At 45.8% G+C, this 18,380-nt stretch overlaps 1 protein-coding gene across 4 annotated transcripts in view; it reads left to right on the top strand.

Moving 5' to 3' along the window:
* Nucleotides 1–2,959: 2,959 nt before the first annotated feature.
* PHRF1 (PHD and ring finger domains 1) overlaps nt 2,960–18,380 on the top strand; it is a 28,951-nt gene continuing 13,530 nt past the window's right edge. For 3 of the 4 annotated variants that reach the window (XM_014957613.1, XM_014957614.1, XM_014957610.1), the window contains exons 1-8: nt 2,960–3,073; nt 9,110–9,224; nt 9,556–9,678; nt 10,509–10,741; nt 11,731–11,814; nt 12,587–12,708; nt 15,596–15,693; nt 16,248–16,420. In XM_014957613.1, the coding sequence (XP_014813099.1) occupies nt 9,134–9,224; nt 9,556–9,678; nt 10,509–10,741; nt 11,731–11,814; nt 12,587–12,708; nt 15,596–15,693; nt 16,248–16,420 (924 nt within the window). In that variant the 5' untranslated portion in view covers nt 2,960–3,073; nt 9,110–9,133. The remainder of the gene's footprint in view (nt 3,074–9,109; nt 9,225–9,555; nt 9,679–10,508; nt 10,742–11,730; nt 11,815–12,586; nt 12,709–15,595; nt 15,694–16,247; nt 16,421–18,380) is intronic. The other variant, XM_014957611.1, reaches the window with a different exon arrangement.

Below are 18,380 nucleotides of genomic sequence, written 5' to 3'. Positions count from 1 at the left end.
GCCGCCGCGCGCCCTGCCCCTCGGCCGCCGCCTCTCACGCTGCTGCCATCACTTTTACCTTGGTACATTCATTTCATATATATTTTTTTATTATTTTTTTTTTCCCCGACGGTCTGGGCGTGTGGAAAACCCGTGTGCCCTGGGAGGGCAGAGACGGCCCCTCACGCCGCTGGGCACTACAGGGGGTCCCTCAGTACGGAGGGCCGCGGACCCCCGGGGGTCGTCCTCCAGTAACTTCTTTCCCCCCCCAAAAAGGCCGAGCAGTTGGAAGGCCTCCTGGACACTCTAACCCGCACACCTTCACAGCGGGACAGGTTGCTCTTGCCTATCCACCCACAAGCTGGCAACCAAGAAAATGCTTGAAACGCTGAAAATTTTAGGGTGGCTCAAGGAGGATTTGGTAAGCGCCAGATGTAGTGCCCCATGGAGGGGTGTAGCGCTGTCCCGTGGAGGTGGAGAGCCTTGTTTGGAGGCAGACAGACATGGACAGGCTGGCTCCCACCTGCCCCACGCCTTCCTCAAACCGGCCAGAAAGCAGAGTGGACTGGTACTGCCTGCTGCCCAGCAAAAAACACGAGCTCTGCATCCCTTGTGAAAACTTCCCTGCCATCCGCTGTCACGTCTCTTGACGGGTGTTTTGCAATCTGGTGCTCTTCCTGCAAGGTGTGGTGCAAGATGTGGAAGCAGAACCCGAGGCGGGCTCCCTGGTAGCTGGTGGCGATTCCCCACTGAAAGGATTTCCCTACGTGTTTCGCTGGAGCGTTTACCAGTCACCCGTGGCTCCACTCTCCCGTTGCCGGTGGGGAGGGGGGACGGTCCCTCTTCTGCGTGACAGCCCGCACAATGACAGCCTCTGTTGTCATTTTGTGTGCGTGCTATGTGGGTCTTTTTTGTTTTCACCAGCAGCTGTAGGGAAAAAGTCACGTATTTTACATTGTCCCCAGCACCAGGGTCGCGCTTGGACTGAAGTGAAATTGGCCACGGAGCGTGCCGTGCCCTCCGAGGTGAGCCAAGGCAAAAAGCGAGGCACGGCCATGCAAAATACTCGCTTTGTTTAAAAATAGGTATTTTCTACATAGTAACGTGGCTGGGTACTGCACCCCAACACCTCTCTGCCGGCACTGCTGCTTCTGTTGGGCTGCTCCACAGGACATGTGTGCTGTGCTCTGTCAAGTCCCTCGTCTCTTCTTTCAAGCAGTGCCTTACATTTCAGGTTTAAAAAAAAAAAATAAAAATCCTTCTTCCCCTGACTGTTCGCTCATGGGGAGGAGTGTGTTTCGGAGCGGTGCCTGCACAGCTGGCTGCCGGCACGGTCAAGCCCTGCACGTCGCTCGGACCTCCCTGGGCACCGCATTAAAGCATCCAGCGTGGAGGGGGCTGGAGGGCTGCCAGCGGGGATGAAGGGCGCCTGGGGCACTGGCTCTGGAGGTGCCATCTTCCGTGTCTTTAAACGAAGGGGGAGACCCCCCCACCCCAGGCTCAGAGGAAGGCTGGCCATTGCCCTGGCGAGGCTCCGGGCCTGGGGGCTTTGCCACAACGCTGGTGGGTGCCGTTTGCCCTCAGCCCCTGCTCCAGCTCCCGGCGAGCTGGTGGCTCAGCCCTTAATCTCCGGGATGAAATTTCCTGCTGACGCGGCCGGTGCTGTCCCAGCGTGAGCCGACGCTCGTCCCCAGCCCTATGGCTCTTCCCTTTGTTCCCAGCCGGTGCGGCGCTGCCAGAGCCACGAGGTGTGCGGGGAACGGGGAACGCTGTCTGCCCGACGGCGGGAGCACCGCTGTTAGAGCTGATACACCACTGCCTGCCCGACGGGGCCCACGGGCTCGGGGAGGAAGCCAAAGGGGGGGCCAATGCCGTGTCAATTAACAAGTTGCCCCTTCACAGCGCACACCTCGCCTTCTCAAAGCCGAGGCGCCCTGTGTCGGGGCTGCGGGTCTGCCAGGGTTCCCCCCCGGCCCCTCTCCCGGTGCCCCCAGCGGGCAGCCGGCAGCGAGGCCGGCGCAGGTTTGGCTCCGCTCCGTGTTTGAAGGGAAAGGACCTCGTCTTCTCGCCCCATCCCCGGCCCCCCTCCGTTTTCCGACAATGCCCCGAGTGTCTGCGAGGAGAGGACGCGCGGTAACTCCCGGTCACGTCCGCCGGCCGGCAGGGACGGGGCCGCGCTCCCCTCCCGGCGGAGCGCCCGGGCTGGGGCAGCAACCGCAGCGCAGGGAACAGTGCGAGCGGGGGGGAAGCAGCCCTTCCTGCCGTACGTGCCTGCCATCACCCGCAGGAACGGGAACATTGGGGCTGGGATCAGCCCCGCGGAGTTAGGGGGAAAAAAAAAAAAAAAACCAAACAAAACTAAGAACCCCGCCGCGATGCGCGTCGCCTCGGAGAGTTTCTGAGACTGAGCCGTCCCCCCCTTCCCGGCCAGCAGCGGGCCCCGGCACCGGCCGGCCCCGCCGCCCACAGCGCGGAGAGCCCCCTCGCCGACCCCCCTCCTTCTCTCCCCCCGGCCCCCGCGGGGGACACGGCAGCGCAGCCCTCGGGCCCGTGTCACCGCGGGGCTGGCGTCTGCGCGGGCCGGACCCTCCCCCGCCAGACCCCTCGCAGCCTCGACACCCGCACGGCTGGGCGGCCTTCGCGCCCCCGGCCCCCCAAGCCCGGGGACACGGGTCGCGGGGACAGGCGGCCCCTGGGGACGGCCCCCTGCCCGCCCTGCTCTCCGACCCGCCCGGGCGCCACCGACGCCCCGGGCCCGGCGCTGCCCGCGGGGACAGAGCTCCCGCCCCCAGGGGCGGTGCGGCCCCGCCCCCCCGAGGCTCCGCGGTGGTACAGCCCGGCGCACCCCTCCTCCAATGGTTCGGCCCCGCGGCCGTTCTCCCCCCCTCCTCCGAATGGTTCGCCCCGCTCCTTCCCACCCTCCCTGCTCCACGTAGTGGTTCAGTCCAGCGGCCGCTCTCGCTTGGCGTCGGCACAGCCGCTGCCGTGACCCGGAAGTGCTCCCGCAACGCTTCCGGAGCGACGGGGCTTCCGGCCGTGCAGCCCGTTACGCCGGCCCGGCCCGGTTATGTGAGCACCGGGGCCTTCTCCTCGCGTGAGTGTTCGGGGACGGGGGCGGCTGTCGGGGCTGCTTGGGCGACTCGGGGAGGGGGGGGGAGGAGCGGCGTTGCTGGGCCGCGGGCCGGAGCTGCGCGGAACGGCCGCGCCGCGGCGGGCTGCCAGCTCCGGAGGGGGACTGCCCCGCCGCGCCCGGGATTGTTTATATTTATTTAACTTTGTTCCTACAAACGTATATATTTATTGATTTGTTCTGTGAGTAAGCGCCGGCCGCAGCTGCCTGGTGGCTGTGGGAGGATGCGGTTGAGCGGCGCGGCTGCGGGGGGCTCCCCCGGCCCGGCCTCCTCCCGGGGGTGTTCCCGGGCTGCCCGCGGCCGGGTTGCTCGTGGAAACCGTCCCGCGGGGCGGAAAGTGGCCGAGCAGGCGGCGCCGGACTCTCTGCGCGGGGAGGAGCTGCGCGGCGCCGGCCCCGGTCCCGGGGAGCGACGGGGAGCGCTGGAGCAGGCGGCTGCCGCTGCTGCTGCACCACAGAAGAAGTACTAAATAAACCCAGATGTTTGTGGCGTGGCGTGTCTGTCCCCGCCCCTGTCCCCAACGCCTTGTTTGTGGTGCGCGCATGAGTTCCTTTGAGGAAGTTATACGCTATTTCAGCCTTCTGCAGGGAAGTCGGCAGGCATCTCGGCTAACAAGTAGAAACGATTTTTTTTGTGCCAGCGTTTTTTGTAATGCACGTTAGCTTGTTAAAAAAGCATGTTTAGGCTTAAAAACTTTGCCTTGAGGGACCCGTGCTTACTGAGGTTTTTAAGCGGTGTAACTGGTGTTCCTCATTGGACTCCCCCGTGTTCAGGAACAGTGGGGTGGGTGTGCTTTTTGTAGTTTTAGTTTCTGTTTTTCCTGCTGGTTGTTGCATGGATGCACAGCTGATGTGTTGCAGAGGTGTTCACTGTGTTATTTCCTTTCTTGAAGCTCAGCAGGTCTTGGTACCTTTTGTAATGGCTATACACCAAAAAAAAATGTTGAAAATAGAGGAGGATTTTTTTTGTGTGTGTGTGTTTGGGTGGAGTTTTTTTTCCAGCCATGCCCCATAAGCAAGGAAAGATCTATTTAGAGATGGGAATGGTGTGAAAGGGAACTCACCAGTATGGGTGACTCTTCCTAAGAAAAGAACCTCTTAAGGAAGAGGAGGATGTGCAGCTTTGGTGAGTCTTTGTTTCCCAGCTGGAAACAAAGCCAGTGGCTTCAGGGAATTGCCGTCTGGGAATTGCATAGAGCTTGGCTGCTGCTTTGAATACGGAGGTACCAAATGCCCGGCTGCTCCTCTGGGTGAGATGCCACATTTCAGAAGTGCCTTCGCAGAGCCTGTGTGTTGCTTTGCTTTCACTGCAAACTCCCTGAAGAGTGCACTGTCAGCTCCTGGGGAAGCTTTGGTCCTGGAATCTAGGGTAGCTAAATATAGGGCAGGACCAGGATGGGAGAAAGGTAAGTGTTTCCTTACCTGCCCCGGCATTTATTTTCTGTGTCTTATCTGTTAGGTTCTTAGGCACTTGTGTTATTTAAATTGTTGCATGGGCAGTTCTCATAGTGGTATTTAAGAGTTAATCTTTTTGTAACTTTAACAGGGGAAAGTTGGATCTAAATTTAGATTTAGAGGGCTTTTTTTAAAGCTCCCTGTGCATGCTACGTTGGCACTGTGTGGCTCTAGCCTGTAGGATTCTCTCACTAATCTGAATAGTTTCCCTGCCTAGTTCCTCTTCTGCCTTTGGAATGTGGTGGTGGCAGATACTAGGCACACCATACCCAGATGTTTTTCAGCCGGGTAGAGCCACAATTTTTACAACTCTTACTTTCTTTTCTTCCGATGTAGCATATGAAATTGAAAACAAAGCCAAATGCTTTCTGATGTATGATGTTGGTTTTCCAGAGGGGAACTGAACTGTTTGGTTGATTTGGAAGAAAAAACAACCCAAAACAAACCCACAACAAATCAAGCAGATGTGCCAAGGAGAACTGAAAGCTCATGTGTTTGAATACTTAGTGGACTTTAGATTTAGTTATAAGTGCTCTTTGGAACACGGCAGCTCAATAATTGCCCATGAAATTAGATCAGCATTCAAAACCACCCTGTGAGAAGATCCAGCTGACTTGTTTTCTTTGCCTGTGTATAATCCCAAATGTTACCCAAGCAGATTAAAATAAATACCTTGTCTACTAGCTCTTTCTGTTTCTAAAAAGTAGAAACTACTGTAAGAAGTTGGTGATGGAGGAAATCAGTTGGTGCTAGAAGGGAAGGTACGTAGGACTGGAAGCATTGCTCGCTGTCATGGCCAGCTCCATCAGCTTCATGTCAGAATGAGATGGAGCTTGAGTGTGTTTGGCAGATCGTGACGCCTCTGATGGTTAGAAGCCTGCGCTTGCCTTCTGGCTGGAACATATTCACAGTACATTAAAAGACTAATTTGTGGTAATACATAAGGATCTTAATTCAAAAACTAAAGGTTTACTGAAGTGTTTGTTTGATAAACACTTGTTCTGAAGGAAACACTTAATCTTCTCTGTTCTTAAAGCCGACAGAAAGCCCTATTGCTAATACAGCTTAAAGAAAGTATTTGTAATTGCTATTTGATTGTACAATTAAAATGACTTGAGGCAGCTCAGTGTAAAAACATAATCTGTCTTAATAGCAAAGCCCGGGCACAGGATTTATACTGCAGCTGAGGCTGTGCCGCGGTAGGCACAGGGCGCTCAGTGCAAGCCCCGCTCAGCCCTAGTGAGGTTGTGCCTTTGTGATGGGAACCTCGGGCTGGGGAAAAACGCTGGTGCACATAATGTGATCTAACATCTGGCATGCATTCATCGTTTTTGCGTTTTCGTGTTTTATTAAAATATTATGAGGTTCTGCTAAATGAGAATTTGTAAACAGGGGGATGTTAAGGAGGAGTACGGTGTCTGCCGTTAGCAGACCTGCTGCTCAACCTGTAATTCAGATACTGGATGTGCTGTGTGCAGGCTGCAGATGTGTGAATGATGCACCTGCCCAGGGAATTGAAATGGGATTTGCTGCACGCGGTGATGCCTTGCGTTAGTGGTACTGAGCCCAAAGACGAGGGATCTCTGGCCAGGTTACCTTGGGTTTGCAAGCTGCCTGCTGGGAATGCATCCTAAATTGCTCTGAACAGAGTCTTCAATAGTGGGACGCAGAAGAGAGGATCAGCAGATGGGAGAGCCTCCGCTGCTGAAGGGCTGTATGCGGAGCACTACACACCATGGGGCTTTCCAAGTGAGCAAGCAGCGAGGGGTTGGGTACAGCAGTGAGGGCAGGTCCTTGGCACCCCCAGAACTGAACGCAGCTGTAGTTGCCTCAGTTGAATAGCCTTCGGGGATAACAAGTTGCTTTTTAGCAGTCTGGGCTTTTACGTTAGAGAAGTACCTGGTTAAGGTTTGCCTTAGAAGAATGACTACAGTCTTCTTCTTAACCAAACTTCTTGGTTTACATAATAATAATAAAAATAATGCTGCCAATCTATTTTGTATCTGCTGGTTCCAGCTTGAGGGGATTAGAAAAATTCTGATGTGCTAAGTGCTGAAACAAAAGCAGGGCTTTTGTACCAGGTGGGTGAGCTCTCTGAAATGTATTGTGTTTGTGTTTCACCATGGTAATTTGTTTGAAATGTCTACCCTAAGGGAAAAAAAACCCAAAACCACCTTAGAAATGCTGCTAATTGTTTAAAAAAAAAAAAGAGAACAAGCTCTAGTAGATGTATAGTCAACTTTGATTTCCTCCTTTTTTTCTTAAGAGCAGCTGCCTAGTTTGGGAAAGGATGTTCATAAAGTAAGATTTGAGATGTGCTTAAAATCAAATTCACTTCATCTCGCTTGGTTTCTCCTTGTCTATTTCCCAACTATCCACAAAACAGACTTGACTTTTTTTTTTTTTACCGACAAGATTTGAGGACTTGATTGCTTGCTGCAATACTACATTTTCTTTAACTTCAAGTTTTGCCTTCGAGCAAAGTACAAGCTTGCATTTGCAGCATAAATATGTCAGTTCAGATTGTCGAGTCCCAAGTGCTGATTTGTTTGCCTCTGTGCTTAAAGGATATCTTTCTGTGGGGTAGCAGGGTGAAAATGACATGGGTAGTTGTTTTATTCCACGGCAGTGAAGAATAAAACAACCTGCTGTTTGGAGGGGCAGTTAAGTGTGTGTTGGTCAGAACTGTGGTCTGTGGGAATCGCTTCTGAAAATAAAAAGATCCTTTCCTCACTGTGCTTACTGCTTCGCTTTAAGGAGAACTAAGGAGCAGGAGAATGGAGGTCATTGGTAGCAAAGTGGAGGTTTATCCACGGTTTTACCCATTGTGGTGGCTTTGGTTGGCCTCTGTCATCCTCAGTGGCTCGGGAGTGCTGTAGCTGGCTGGATATGGCAGGGACAGATCAGCCAGGAACCTGCTCTACTCCCACAACCTGCCAGTGGAGAAGTGATACAGGCAGAGGTTCTGCATAAAGTCTGAAGTACACCACACATAAATTCCTGGTACGTACATAACAAATGCGCCTGCGGCTGCCCTGCTGCAGGACGGCTGCTGCCAGTCGCTGCCCTTATGTGTCCTGGCTCTAACATTGCCACAAATTTTGCGTTTCTGTAGCTAACTTAGCTTTTGGGAGGATATTATATAATTGAGCTTCGGTTTGAATAATTCATACATACGCCCTGCTGAAACTTGAAAAATTCCTAGTGTTTCTTCCTATTTTTTTTTTCCAGTTACATCATGAAGTGACTGGCTTTTGATGAGTCTGCGTGTTTTCATCCAACATAAATTGTTTTAAAACAACACACACCTGTTTAGCTAAAAGTTTAAAACTCTATTTATGCAAGATTCTCACTGAAGTTAGGAGAAGTCCTTACCAAAAACTTGGTGGTGTTGAAGCTCGATCCTTTTTTTATTATTTTTTTTCCCCCCTGAGCATTGGAGACTGCATTTGCAGTTTAGTCTGATTTAGTGAAGCCTACATTTGTAAGGCTGTTAAGTGCGGAGCTGTGCTACGTGGCTCAAAAAGGGAGTGTGCAAGTAAAGATACGCATCAAGAGCACTTGAATAAAACATAATGTTTTGTTGCAGAAATTTTCTTAATATGCAAGATACGTAATGCAGAGCAGGGAGAGTGGGAGAAGAGCACCTGATTGAAACTCCTTTGCCACACTTGTAGAAGAATCCGTGGTGTTTTTTTTTTCATATTGAGATATGACATTGAGCTTTATAACTGTCAATTAATTACATTTTTCCATGACTTGCTTATAGAAGCTTGCAGAGATCTGTCTGTCTTAACGTTTTGTAGCGTTATATATTAAAAGCTCTGGCTTGATTGTTATTATGAATTTGGGTCGTGAGACATCTCTCAGTGTCTGTCAGTTTTATTGCCAGTCTGTGCTGATGCACAGTAATTAATGTGATTGCATTAATATGCACCAAATCAAGTCTCCTTCTTTCTGTGGAATAATGGTTCTGAGGCCTGAGACTTCTCTATTTTGTGACAGAGCTGTGAGAAGGCCTTTTTTAAAACTATCTAAAATACGTAATCTTTCTTCTTGTTTCTTTTCAGTTAAGCAAGATAGAGTATTTTGTTTTGAAACACACTTTGTCATCCTGTTAGGCCTTGCTCAAAGGGCCACTGAGCCCATTCTGTTTTGCATTTTATTGCTAGTCCACAGGCTGGTTTTAGGTTTTGCGGGTTTTCTGTTCCTATTTTCAGTGGGCAGTTATGGTTATACCTTTTTCTGTCACCCAGGAGCCCAAGACAACTCTGACTCTTTCACCTAAACTGAGTTTCAGAAGCAGCTGGTTGCATCTAGCTCAGTAGAGATGTGAAACTTCACCTAAGGATAACTGCTTACCTGCAGCCACCTCCGAGTTGAAACTGGACAAACTAGTCAATGGTTTGAGGAGCCTTTGCTGTAGAGCGATGTCCCTTCTATTGTTCACGTCTCCTCAGATGCGTTGGATGCCTTTTGCTGGGCTGACACATGCTCTGCTTGTGTCGGTGGTGCTCTGCCTCACTGAAGTTTGCTTTCTTACAGGGAGCATATTCCCGATGTCCTGCCATGGATGATGACAGCCAGGATGAACTGATAAACAAGAATGCTGCACTAGGCAAGGGCAAACGACAGAGTCTCGCGCTCCTCAGTGAAACAGGTAAATGAGACCTCCCTGCGTGTGCACATTTCTTGTTGTAAGTTGGAGAACTGATTGGTTTAACCTCCAAAGAAAAATAAAGATATATTTGTGACCATTTGTTTCTTTTTTTCCCTGATAATTTTTTGTTTGTTTGCTTCCTAAATTCTGTATCTCCAACTGCTGGCATGCTTCCCTGGAGTTTCTCAGAACAGGCAGCTGATACCACTGAGGAAATCTGGGGTTTCACTTCATCTATAACATCCTGAGCCCGGGTTCTGGTGTGGCCTTCACTGTTCTGCCTGTCTGCCTCAAATAGGTATTTACTGTCATCTTCTCTTTTCTTTTTAAGAAAGCAATGGTGGAAACAGCTGTGATTCAGAAGATGATACCGGAAGTGAGGAAGAAGAGGATGGCACTGAGGAAGAGGGAGGCGAGGAAGACAAGGAAGAAAGTGAAGATGAAGAACTAGAAGGTAAGTCTGCTAATTAATCCTTCATTTAGGGTGCTTTCTGCTATGGCCAGACAGGAGAATTCAGTAGAAAAGAAAAAAGACAAGGACCTCTTATTAAAGAAAGTCAGCAAAACAACAGCAGCTTCCCCCTTACCCTCCTCTCAAAAAAATGTGAGAGTGTTTTTGGGTAGCTTTTCACTGCTTCTTGAAAATGTCAACTCAATTCACAGGTTTTAGGAAAAAACTAACACACATCTCTATTTTGTACTAAAATTAAAAACACCTTTCAACAATGTATGCTGAGTGTTTAAAAATATTTTTACTCAAAGCCAAGCTTCTCTAAGCAGTCTTCAGGTGGGCACCCAGGTCCCTTGACTCTCAAAATCATGATTTGCTGCTGAAATCTTTGATCTTTTCTTCTGCGGGCGAGTGTATTACTGTTTCTTGTCCTATAGAGTGTCTATTTAAAAAAAAGCTGGGTACATTATAACTTTATTACAACTTTATTTTTTAACTTCACTGTTCAGTGATAGCGTGACGTATCTTATTGTCTTGTGGTTTTGATAAACGGTTGGTTTATCTCTTGCAAGACTAGTCATGTTGTCAGGTTTTATTTTTGCTTTATTTTTCACCAGAGTAATCCATTGCTTTTTGGTAAAGGGATTTAGAAAAAAAAACAGCAAAAATTATTGCCTCAAACTGGGGAGGCTGTGCTTCACTCGTGCAGACCCATAAAATAAGCTTACTTGGAATTTTCTGTGAACTGATACCCCCTCCTGCTCACCCCCTTTGCCCTTGCTGCTGAAGCCCTGCAGCACACAAGAGGTGTTTTTCATCTCTCACTTTTTAAGATTGTGAAGATGACGATGAAGAAGAGGAAGAGGAGGAAGAAACTGAGGCTGCTGTGGGAGGAATGACTGATTCTTTGAAATTAGAGCCACACATGAACGGAGCGAGCATTTCCTCTGATGAGGATGGCGAAAACTGCCCCATTTGCCTCAACACCTTTAGGGATCAGGCTGTTGGGACTCCTGAGAACTGTTCCCATTACTTCTGCTTGGACTGCATCGTGGAGTGGTCTAAGGTGAGCTGTTTTGTCCTTGATGTCCTGTGGTCTTCTGGCATGCTCTGCTCTCTGTCTCGCTGATCATGCTGTTCTGCTATAAGGAGAATGAAACACTGTAATATTTATATTATATATATGCTTTCTTAAGATTTTTTTTTTAACACAGACTTGGGTTACTGCTCTATTTGGCAGGATTCACATTTGTGAAGCGTAGATCTGTTTTTCTTGTACCCATCCTAATCTGTTCTGTTCTCTGAAAGCTGTAATGTCATAAGCAAGTGTGTTTCTAGGCATCTAAAAGTCTTTTTTTCAAGTCAAGATACCAGTGATACTGGTTTTCTCTGTGTGTGTTTATATATTTCTCTGTGTATATATAACTTTACCTCTTGTTGAATTCTGTGTTGTGACCGTTGGATGTGAGTCTGTTGCGACAGTGAACATATAAATGTAGGAAAGATATAAAAGAATACTGACTAAATCAGCAGTTTGCTCTGAATTCAGTTTTCAGTCGAAATTCCTTGCCACCTGTGTAGTTGCTATAATCATAATCCAGGGTGAAAATTCCAGGAAAACTTACTGTGTATGCAGCAGTACCAGTGGTAATTAAATAAAAAAAAAAATAAAATAAAAATCACTCTTCCTGGAAATATTTTTAAGCTACTTCCAGTTGCTCGTTTGTCCAAAGGAAAGCCAGTACCCTAAAACATGAGCACTGTTTCAAGAGAATGTTTGCAAGAACTTTGATGCTGCTTTGGCAGTTGAGTAATAATTAAATGACTTTAGTATAATAAATGCTTTTCTAAAAATGCATGTTTTCTCTGATACAATAGGTTGTTTGTAAACCACATGAGTCAGATATAAGTACTTAAAATGTCAAGACCAATAGCTGTTAAGATGATTACTACATTGATTTAATGCTTATTACATTAATAATTGAAGATTTCCTTGTTAAAAATTGAATGAAGAGATGTGCTTATTAACTGTATGGGTAATTTTTTTTTTTCTAGAATGCAAACTCCTGTCCAGTGGATCGAATCCTCTTTAAGTACATCAGCATTCGGGCACATTATGGTGGTAAAATCTTAAAAAAGGTAGGCTTTCTACTGTAGCAAACAGGCCAGTTGCCACAAAATTACCATTTGACTCTAAGCTCTTCTGTATTGATAAGCCTGTCCTCCTGGGGAGAATGCCCTGCATACTGCAGGTGCTGTTATACTCCAAATAGGAATAATCTAGGTTATACGTCATCTCTTTCTTGTCTTGCTGCCAGCTCTGCTGTGTAGCAGTTGGGTTTGTAGGGGAAGAAAGACCCAAGGCAATAGTAGAGAGCTCTGACAGGCAGAGGTTGAGTGTGCTGGTAGTCTCTCACAAAAGAGAGACTATTAATTCTCTATTAATATCAGAAATGTAGTGCTTTTTCAGGAGACATTTAGGAGTTTGGTGCTGTTTTCATAAACTGATGGTTTATTATTAAGTGTTTGCATTTTATCAGAAGTGTGAATTAACATTTAAATGATATGTTGTGAGGGGAAGCTAAGCCTGCTCTCTTTTGTCTTGTTTTGGGGTTTGTTTTTTTTTTTCTTTGATTACTTTTGACATTATTTGGGAATTTTGATTTTTTTTCCTGTTCTTAAAACGCAGTTTTCTGTAGTTGTTGGTGTCTGACAGTAGACAAGTTCATTAGATGTTTTCAAGCATTTGATCATGTCCTAGATGTGTTGAATGAACTAATTGAAGGTTCTGGTATGCAACAGCCATTTTGGTTCATCCACTTTTAGGTTTTGCTGCAGATACTGTTAATGTGACAATGAATTTTAAAAAATGCCGCATTCTGCATAAAATGTGAATCCCTCTTTTATTTAGATTCCTGTTGAGAACACGAAAACTCAGGGTAATGATGGAGAGGATGATCCAACCTTCTGTGAGGTGTGTGGCAGAAGTGACCGCGAGGATCGCCTGCTGCTGTGTGATGGCTGCGATGCAGGGTAAGAAAGTTACCTGCCTGACTGCTGGTGGCACTGCAGGGCTGGCCAGTTTTTGGTCCACAGGCGGTGTCTGGTTTGTAGGCTGCCCCTTGCTGCTGTCTTCAGGCTCATTGTGTGGCCAGACTTGTGTCCATGCGTTTATAGCGCAGACACCCCCAGGATGTGATGGCTCCTTTTCTGGTTATGGAGCAGTGTATGTGTGGAGTCCTGCACACATCAGTGCTGCAGACCACCATAACAGGTGACCATATCTTCAAGTGATGAAGATGTCTGCACTCATCCATGCAACGTGGGTGCATGGAGGGCAAAAAACTTATTTATGTCTCCTTGATAGGGTGCATGACTAGGCCCAGCTGACTGGGCATTAGTGCTGTGCAGAAGTGCTGAAGACTCATAGTTTTGTGAAATTCTGAGGTCTTTTGTTTATAGCCACAGCTACTAAAAGATTCCCTTACTCTTGCTTACCTCTTTCTTTGCCAAATTTTTTTTCCCCACCTTGATTAATAAAATAAGCGTTTAAGTAGAGGCATCAAGATACTACACAACTTCAGGCCTACAGTCTTCTGCTAGAACTTAAAGCTCTTACACTGTTTAATTAGTCTTGCATCATTGTCAGTTTGATATCAAAAATTATCCATTGAGCAAAGAGAGATACTTGCTTGCAAGGAATATGTAAAATAATCTTTCAAAAATGACTTCTAGCAATCTAACTAGACATCTGGTAAGTCTAGTTTTGTCTTTGTGTTCTGTAGTGTCCATATACACTGATTCATCTTTTGGAGAAGAGGCAAAATCAAGAACATGAAATACTGTTAAGCATGACATCAGAACACTGAATTTAAAACACTTGACCAAGACCAGTGTTTCATAGGTCTTACCTGAAGTCTTGTCTTTCATTTCTTTCTGAACTTTTGTAAGACTTATCTGAACTCAGGGTATTGCTTCAGATTTTCCTTTGTGGTCTCTCAAAAGTTTATTTTGTTTTCTAAGTTTGATACAGTTTTTGATATTTTTTTTCATCTTATTTTCCTAAAATAAGTTCTTTATAAAATGCTTGACTTCTACTGTGGCACTTTTGGAAAAACATCCTGAAGAAAGAACTTGCGGTCTTATTAGCTCACCATGGCTGAGATAACTCTAGAAAAATGTAAAATAGCTCACTTCAAACTCTGGTTTTATTCCTCTGCATTCTCTGACCTGACAGCAGAGTGAAAATTTCATCAGTTATTTTTGCCAACAGTTTTAAAGCCAACAAAGTCATCCTGTCTTTCCATTGCTTTTAGCTAGATGGGGCTTTGCACAATGTTAAACTGATTTAAATGATTTATTGCAACTTCCATCTTCTTAAGTCTCTGAAAGAGTGTAAAATCTCATCTGCTGAGGTGTACTCTTTCATGCAAGCAGGACATGATACTCCATTTTGTATTGACAATTAATGTATTTTAGTATAAACATAATAGTGGTGGGTTTGGCAGTTTAGCTTCAAATTGAGTTTATCACAACATGGTTGGGAACAGGTTTGAAAAACACAATCTGAAGTTGAAGTGATAGGTGGAAGGGAGATTAACAGCTGTGGTCTCTGTAATTTTCTTTTTTTTTTTGTATGTGTGTGTTACTATACAGTGGGATTAGAGCATCAGATGGATGTTCCTTCCCTCTCCTTGTTCTATGGCCAGGCACTGAGATGTAATCATGCAGCAAATTTTGGCATGAGAACATGAAACGGAGAGCTTCACTCTTTTTCCTTTACTTATTTCAGAGTTAAATGCTGTACTACACCAGGAATAACAGTAGAATTTCCCCTTCTAGAAAAAGAATAAAGTTGGTCGTAGAAATGTTGCTAGTTTTAAGCTGAATCTTCTACTTGAAGGCTGTGGTCTCCGTGTTCCTTGCCTAGGGAACTTGATCTAAGCACTTAGATTTTCACGGGGAGCATCTCATTTACTTGGGAAATCTGTTTTAATTCTTTTTAGCAGCACAGCTTGAACATGAGTTGCTTCAAAAATTCTGTGCTACTAACACATGTCACGTTGGCTGGGTTTTAATTGCTGAAAATGGAATTGAAAAAATTACAGAACTTTAGTTGGGTAGTGTTGAAAGGCTTTTCCTGGGTTGGCGAGACAGTTCAGTCTAGCTGCTCAGCCTGTTGAGCAGAGAACTACCTAAGGGAGCATCACGCTCTCTTCTTTCCCTTTGAGATCTCATAAGGATAAATGCGTTTCTCAGTCGGATGGTGTTTGGAAGTCAGTGTTGTCAGTCTGCAGTCCTGCAGGCAGCTGGGTGAAGTCAGTGACTGACTCTGCTCTGCAAGCTAGCTTGTGCAGTTACGCGGAAATCCTTATCGCCAGTTGTCTTAACGATGCCAGGTGTACGTGGTATGCAGTGCTTTTATTTAACTTAACAAGGCATTGCAGTTGACCTGTGTCTAGTCATGCAGAACAAAATGTTTATTCGTACCAGTAACATTAATACTACGTTGGTTTACAGGAAACTGATGTTGTTTCCTGATTGCTGGGGAGACATCCCCCAGCATCTCAATACTCCTCTCCTTTCTCTTTGCCACCATCAGTTTTGGCTCTGCACGTTTCTTGCAGCTTGGGTTCAAATGACAAGCAATACACCACACAGCGAGGGAAAAATGCTCACTTTTTCTGAGCTTTTTTGAGCCTGAAGTGTTTAAAATACCATGTAGAGTTGAAGACCCTTATATAACTATCAAGTAGCGTTGTTTCTCCGGATGTTGGTAGAAGCAGATGCATAGACCATGGTTTCAAGCGTAAGAAAATATGTCCACCTCATGTAGCATGTGGGTAGAGGGAAAAGGCTCTCTTGGTAAGAAGCACGTTGTTTGATTTTCATTTTACTTTTTTTTTTTTCTTTACTCAAGGTATCACATGGAATGCCTTAATCCACCTCTGAGTGAAGTCCCTGTAGATGAATGGTTCTGTCCAGCCTGTGCCCCCATGGGTGTCAGTGCTGCTGCAGGTAAGGGGTTTGTGGTATCCAGTCAAAATAAATATTTTTCTTCTTAAATGATGTGAAGCTTGTGCTGTTTTGAAGAGATGTTTAGCCCCTGGTTTTATCTGTTTTAAATCATTTTTTTTTTGGTAGGCATTCTCTCTTGAACCTAAAGAGTTGACTTGAACTCTTGACTGATAAGAGAATCCTGTTTATTAAGATTTTCATCAGCAGTTACAGTCTCTGGAGCTGCTTCTTATAAGCATTCTTTAACCTTCCTGAGGCAAGCCCAGCACTGTAGTGCAACTGCATTGTATTACATTGGAAAGAATTTATTATTAACCTGAACTCAGTTTGCCAAGGTAGAAGTAATTTCTGTTACTTAAAAAATTGTCTTTCTGTGTAACAGTCTGAAGCAATGGTGTCTGTGGCCATTTCCTTCTGAGAGGGTAATGTCTGCCCTTGGAGGTGGTTGGTTTAAGAAAGGGAATTGTTGTTTGGTGGGGGGGGGGGCGGTTCAAAAGTCTTTAAAGTTTTTCACCTGTAGAAAGACCAGTGACCTGGGCAACTTTTCTTTCAAGAAACAGATCATGTCAGCGAAGAAGAGGTTGCTGCCCTCGTGGCCGATGTTGTTCCTACCACGAGTAGGCTACGCCCTCACGTCCGAACCCGAGCTATAGCCAGAACTCGGCAGAGCGAACGAGTTAGGGCCACAGTGAACAGGAACCGGATAACAACAGCCCAACAAATTCAGGTATTTAGGAGTATTTACTAATGAACCTCTGGCAGAACCTTGTGGAAGAGTTGAAATGAATTCCCCCTTAAGTAACTCAGCTGTCTGTGTTGACTGTCCATAGCACAATGGTTAGTAGTTGTGGAGTTCTGTCTTTTAAATTGAGATGTAGAACATGTGCAAATCGAGTGCAGCACATGACCAAGACTCTATTTTGAAATCTGTAGGTAGCTTCCTCTCTGAATCTGCATTTTATCATCCTGGCTGTGAGCAAAATTGTATTTTTATTCCTAGTGAATGCACAGTTTGTGCACCACTTCTGTTTTTTTTAGTATGCCTTTTTTGCTGAGACAGGGCATCTTTATTTGACATTTGTGTATTTGCTTGTCTGTCCTCCTACCCTGTTTCCTGTAGCAGTAGAATCTGTTGGCCATCTTTGGCCAAATTTAAGAGAAAAACTTAGTATTTTTAAGGTTTCTGTTTGCGCAAATTAGCCTCTCATTGAAGAGAAAAAACCCAGATGCTAGTGTCCTCAGTGATGTGGCAGTGTGAGTTCAACCACATTAACAGATACCAGAGAATCTATGCAAGAAAGTATCCGAAATACCTAAAGTCCCTCAAATCCTTTACTTGTTGAACTGTTTACTGAAGATGACTGCAGCTGGGATGTTTTTGGATGTTTCTATTGGCTGGAATAATTAGAATCCTTTAGGTAACAACTAGTATGCTACAAACTGAGAATATTAAAATTTGGGGATCTCCTGCCTTCTTTGCCCTCTGGCTTTAGCCAAAGTACTCTATCTGTCACTTACATAAATATAAAAAGCCTTAAACTGCACAGGAATATATGGTTACTTAGCATGGAAGCAGAGCCTGTAAATAACCTCCGTGGGACTAGTGATATATTAATTGGTTCTTCATTAATGCTGCTTTTGAATTTAGTAAAAATACGTGAAATTCTATAACTTCTGAATGCAAGAGGAGAGGATCTGACTTTGTTTTTCCCCTGAGGGTGGTCAACTATGGGAATAGGCTGCTTGGACAGTTTTTGAAGTCTTTGGTGGCATTCAACACTCACTTGAAGAAAGGCCTAACCAACCTGGTTTGAATTCAGTGTTGACCTGTCATCAAGGGTCCAGATAGGTCAGACCCTTCTGAGGGACACCTAAAGATCCTGTCCAACCTGAATTACTCCATGATTCTATGAAAATAAGCTTGGTTTCATCTAATAATAAGATGCCATTTTGGTTTTGATTGTATTAAGTCTTTTTTTTTTCCCCAAGATAGGAAAATGTAGAAAGAGAGAGAAGGGAATAGTAGATAAAATAAAGTATTTATTTCTTCAAGTATTTCTTCCAACCCAAACCATTCAATGATTTTGTGACATTTTAGGAATATGGTTGGTGGGGCCATGGCCAACTTAACATAGCTATTGAGAGAAACTTGCTCTTAACATGTTTCCAACCCAATGAAGGAACAAACCTGTACTATGTTTGCCCAGCAAAAAGGCTTTGAATTCATGTTCTGAGGCTGGTGGTTCAGAATCCATACGCTTCAGATGTGTTTGTCTCAATGTGGTTCACCCTTGAGTAAAGAGAAGAGGAGGAATTTGAACCTTGTTAGGAGCAGCCCCTGCTTATCGCAATGAAGTAATGCTCTGGAGGGGGACTCACACCTGCTGTTTCAGTGACTTCCCCAAGGTGTGTGTTAGAAATGCTGCCTCTGGACGTGCTTCACAGCATTAGGTACATCTGACCTAAAGAATGAAGAATTTAAGACAGGGGTCCTGTGCTGTGTTGGCTTTTCATTCTTAGCTCATCTCACTTTGCTGTGTGATGAGGCAGAGGTCAGTTAGGTGGATTTGGAAAAGTTCCTAAGTGAACCTTTACATTAACGAAATGTCTGTCCCAGGAATTGTTCTCATTTAAAGAGTCAGAGTTAGGCTAGCCATGACTTGTAACACTGAGGGAGGCTGAAGAGC

The sequence above is a fragment of the Calidris pugnax genome, unplaced genomic scaffold (genome assembly GCF_001431845.1).
Source record: "Calidris pugnax isolate Ruff unplaced genomic scaffold, ASM143184v1 scaffold211, whole genome shotgun sequence".
Taxonomy (NCBI): Eukaryota; Metazoa; Chordata; class Aves; order Charadriiformes; family Scolopacidae; genus Calidris; species Calidris pugnax.
This window is presented reverse-complemented; position numbering and strand designations above follow the sequence as displayed.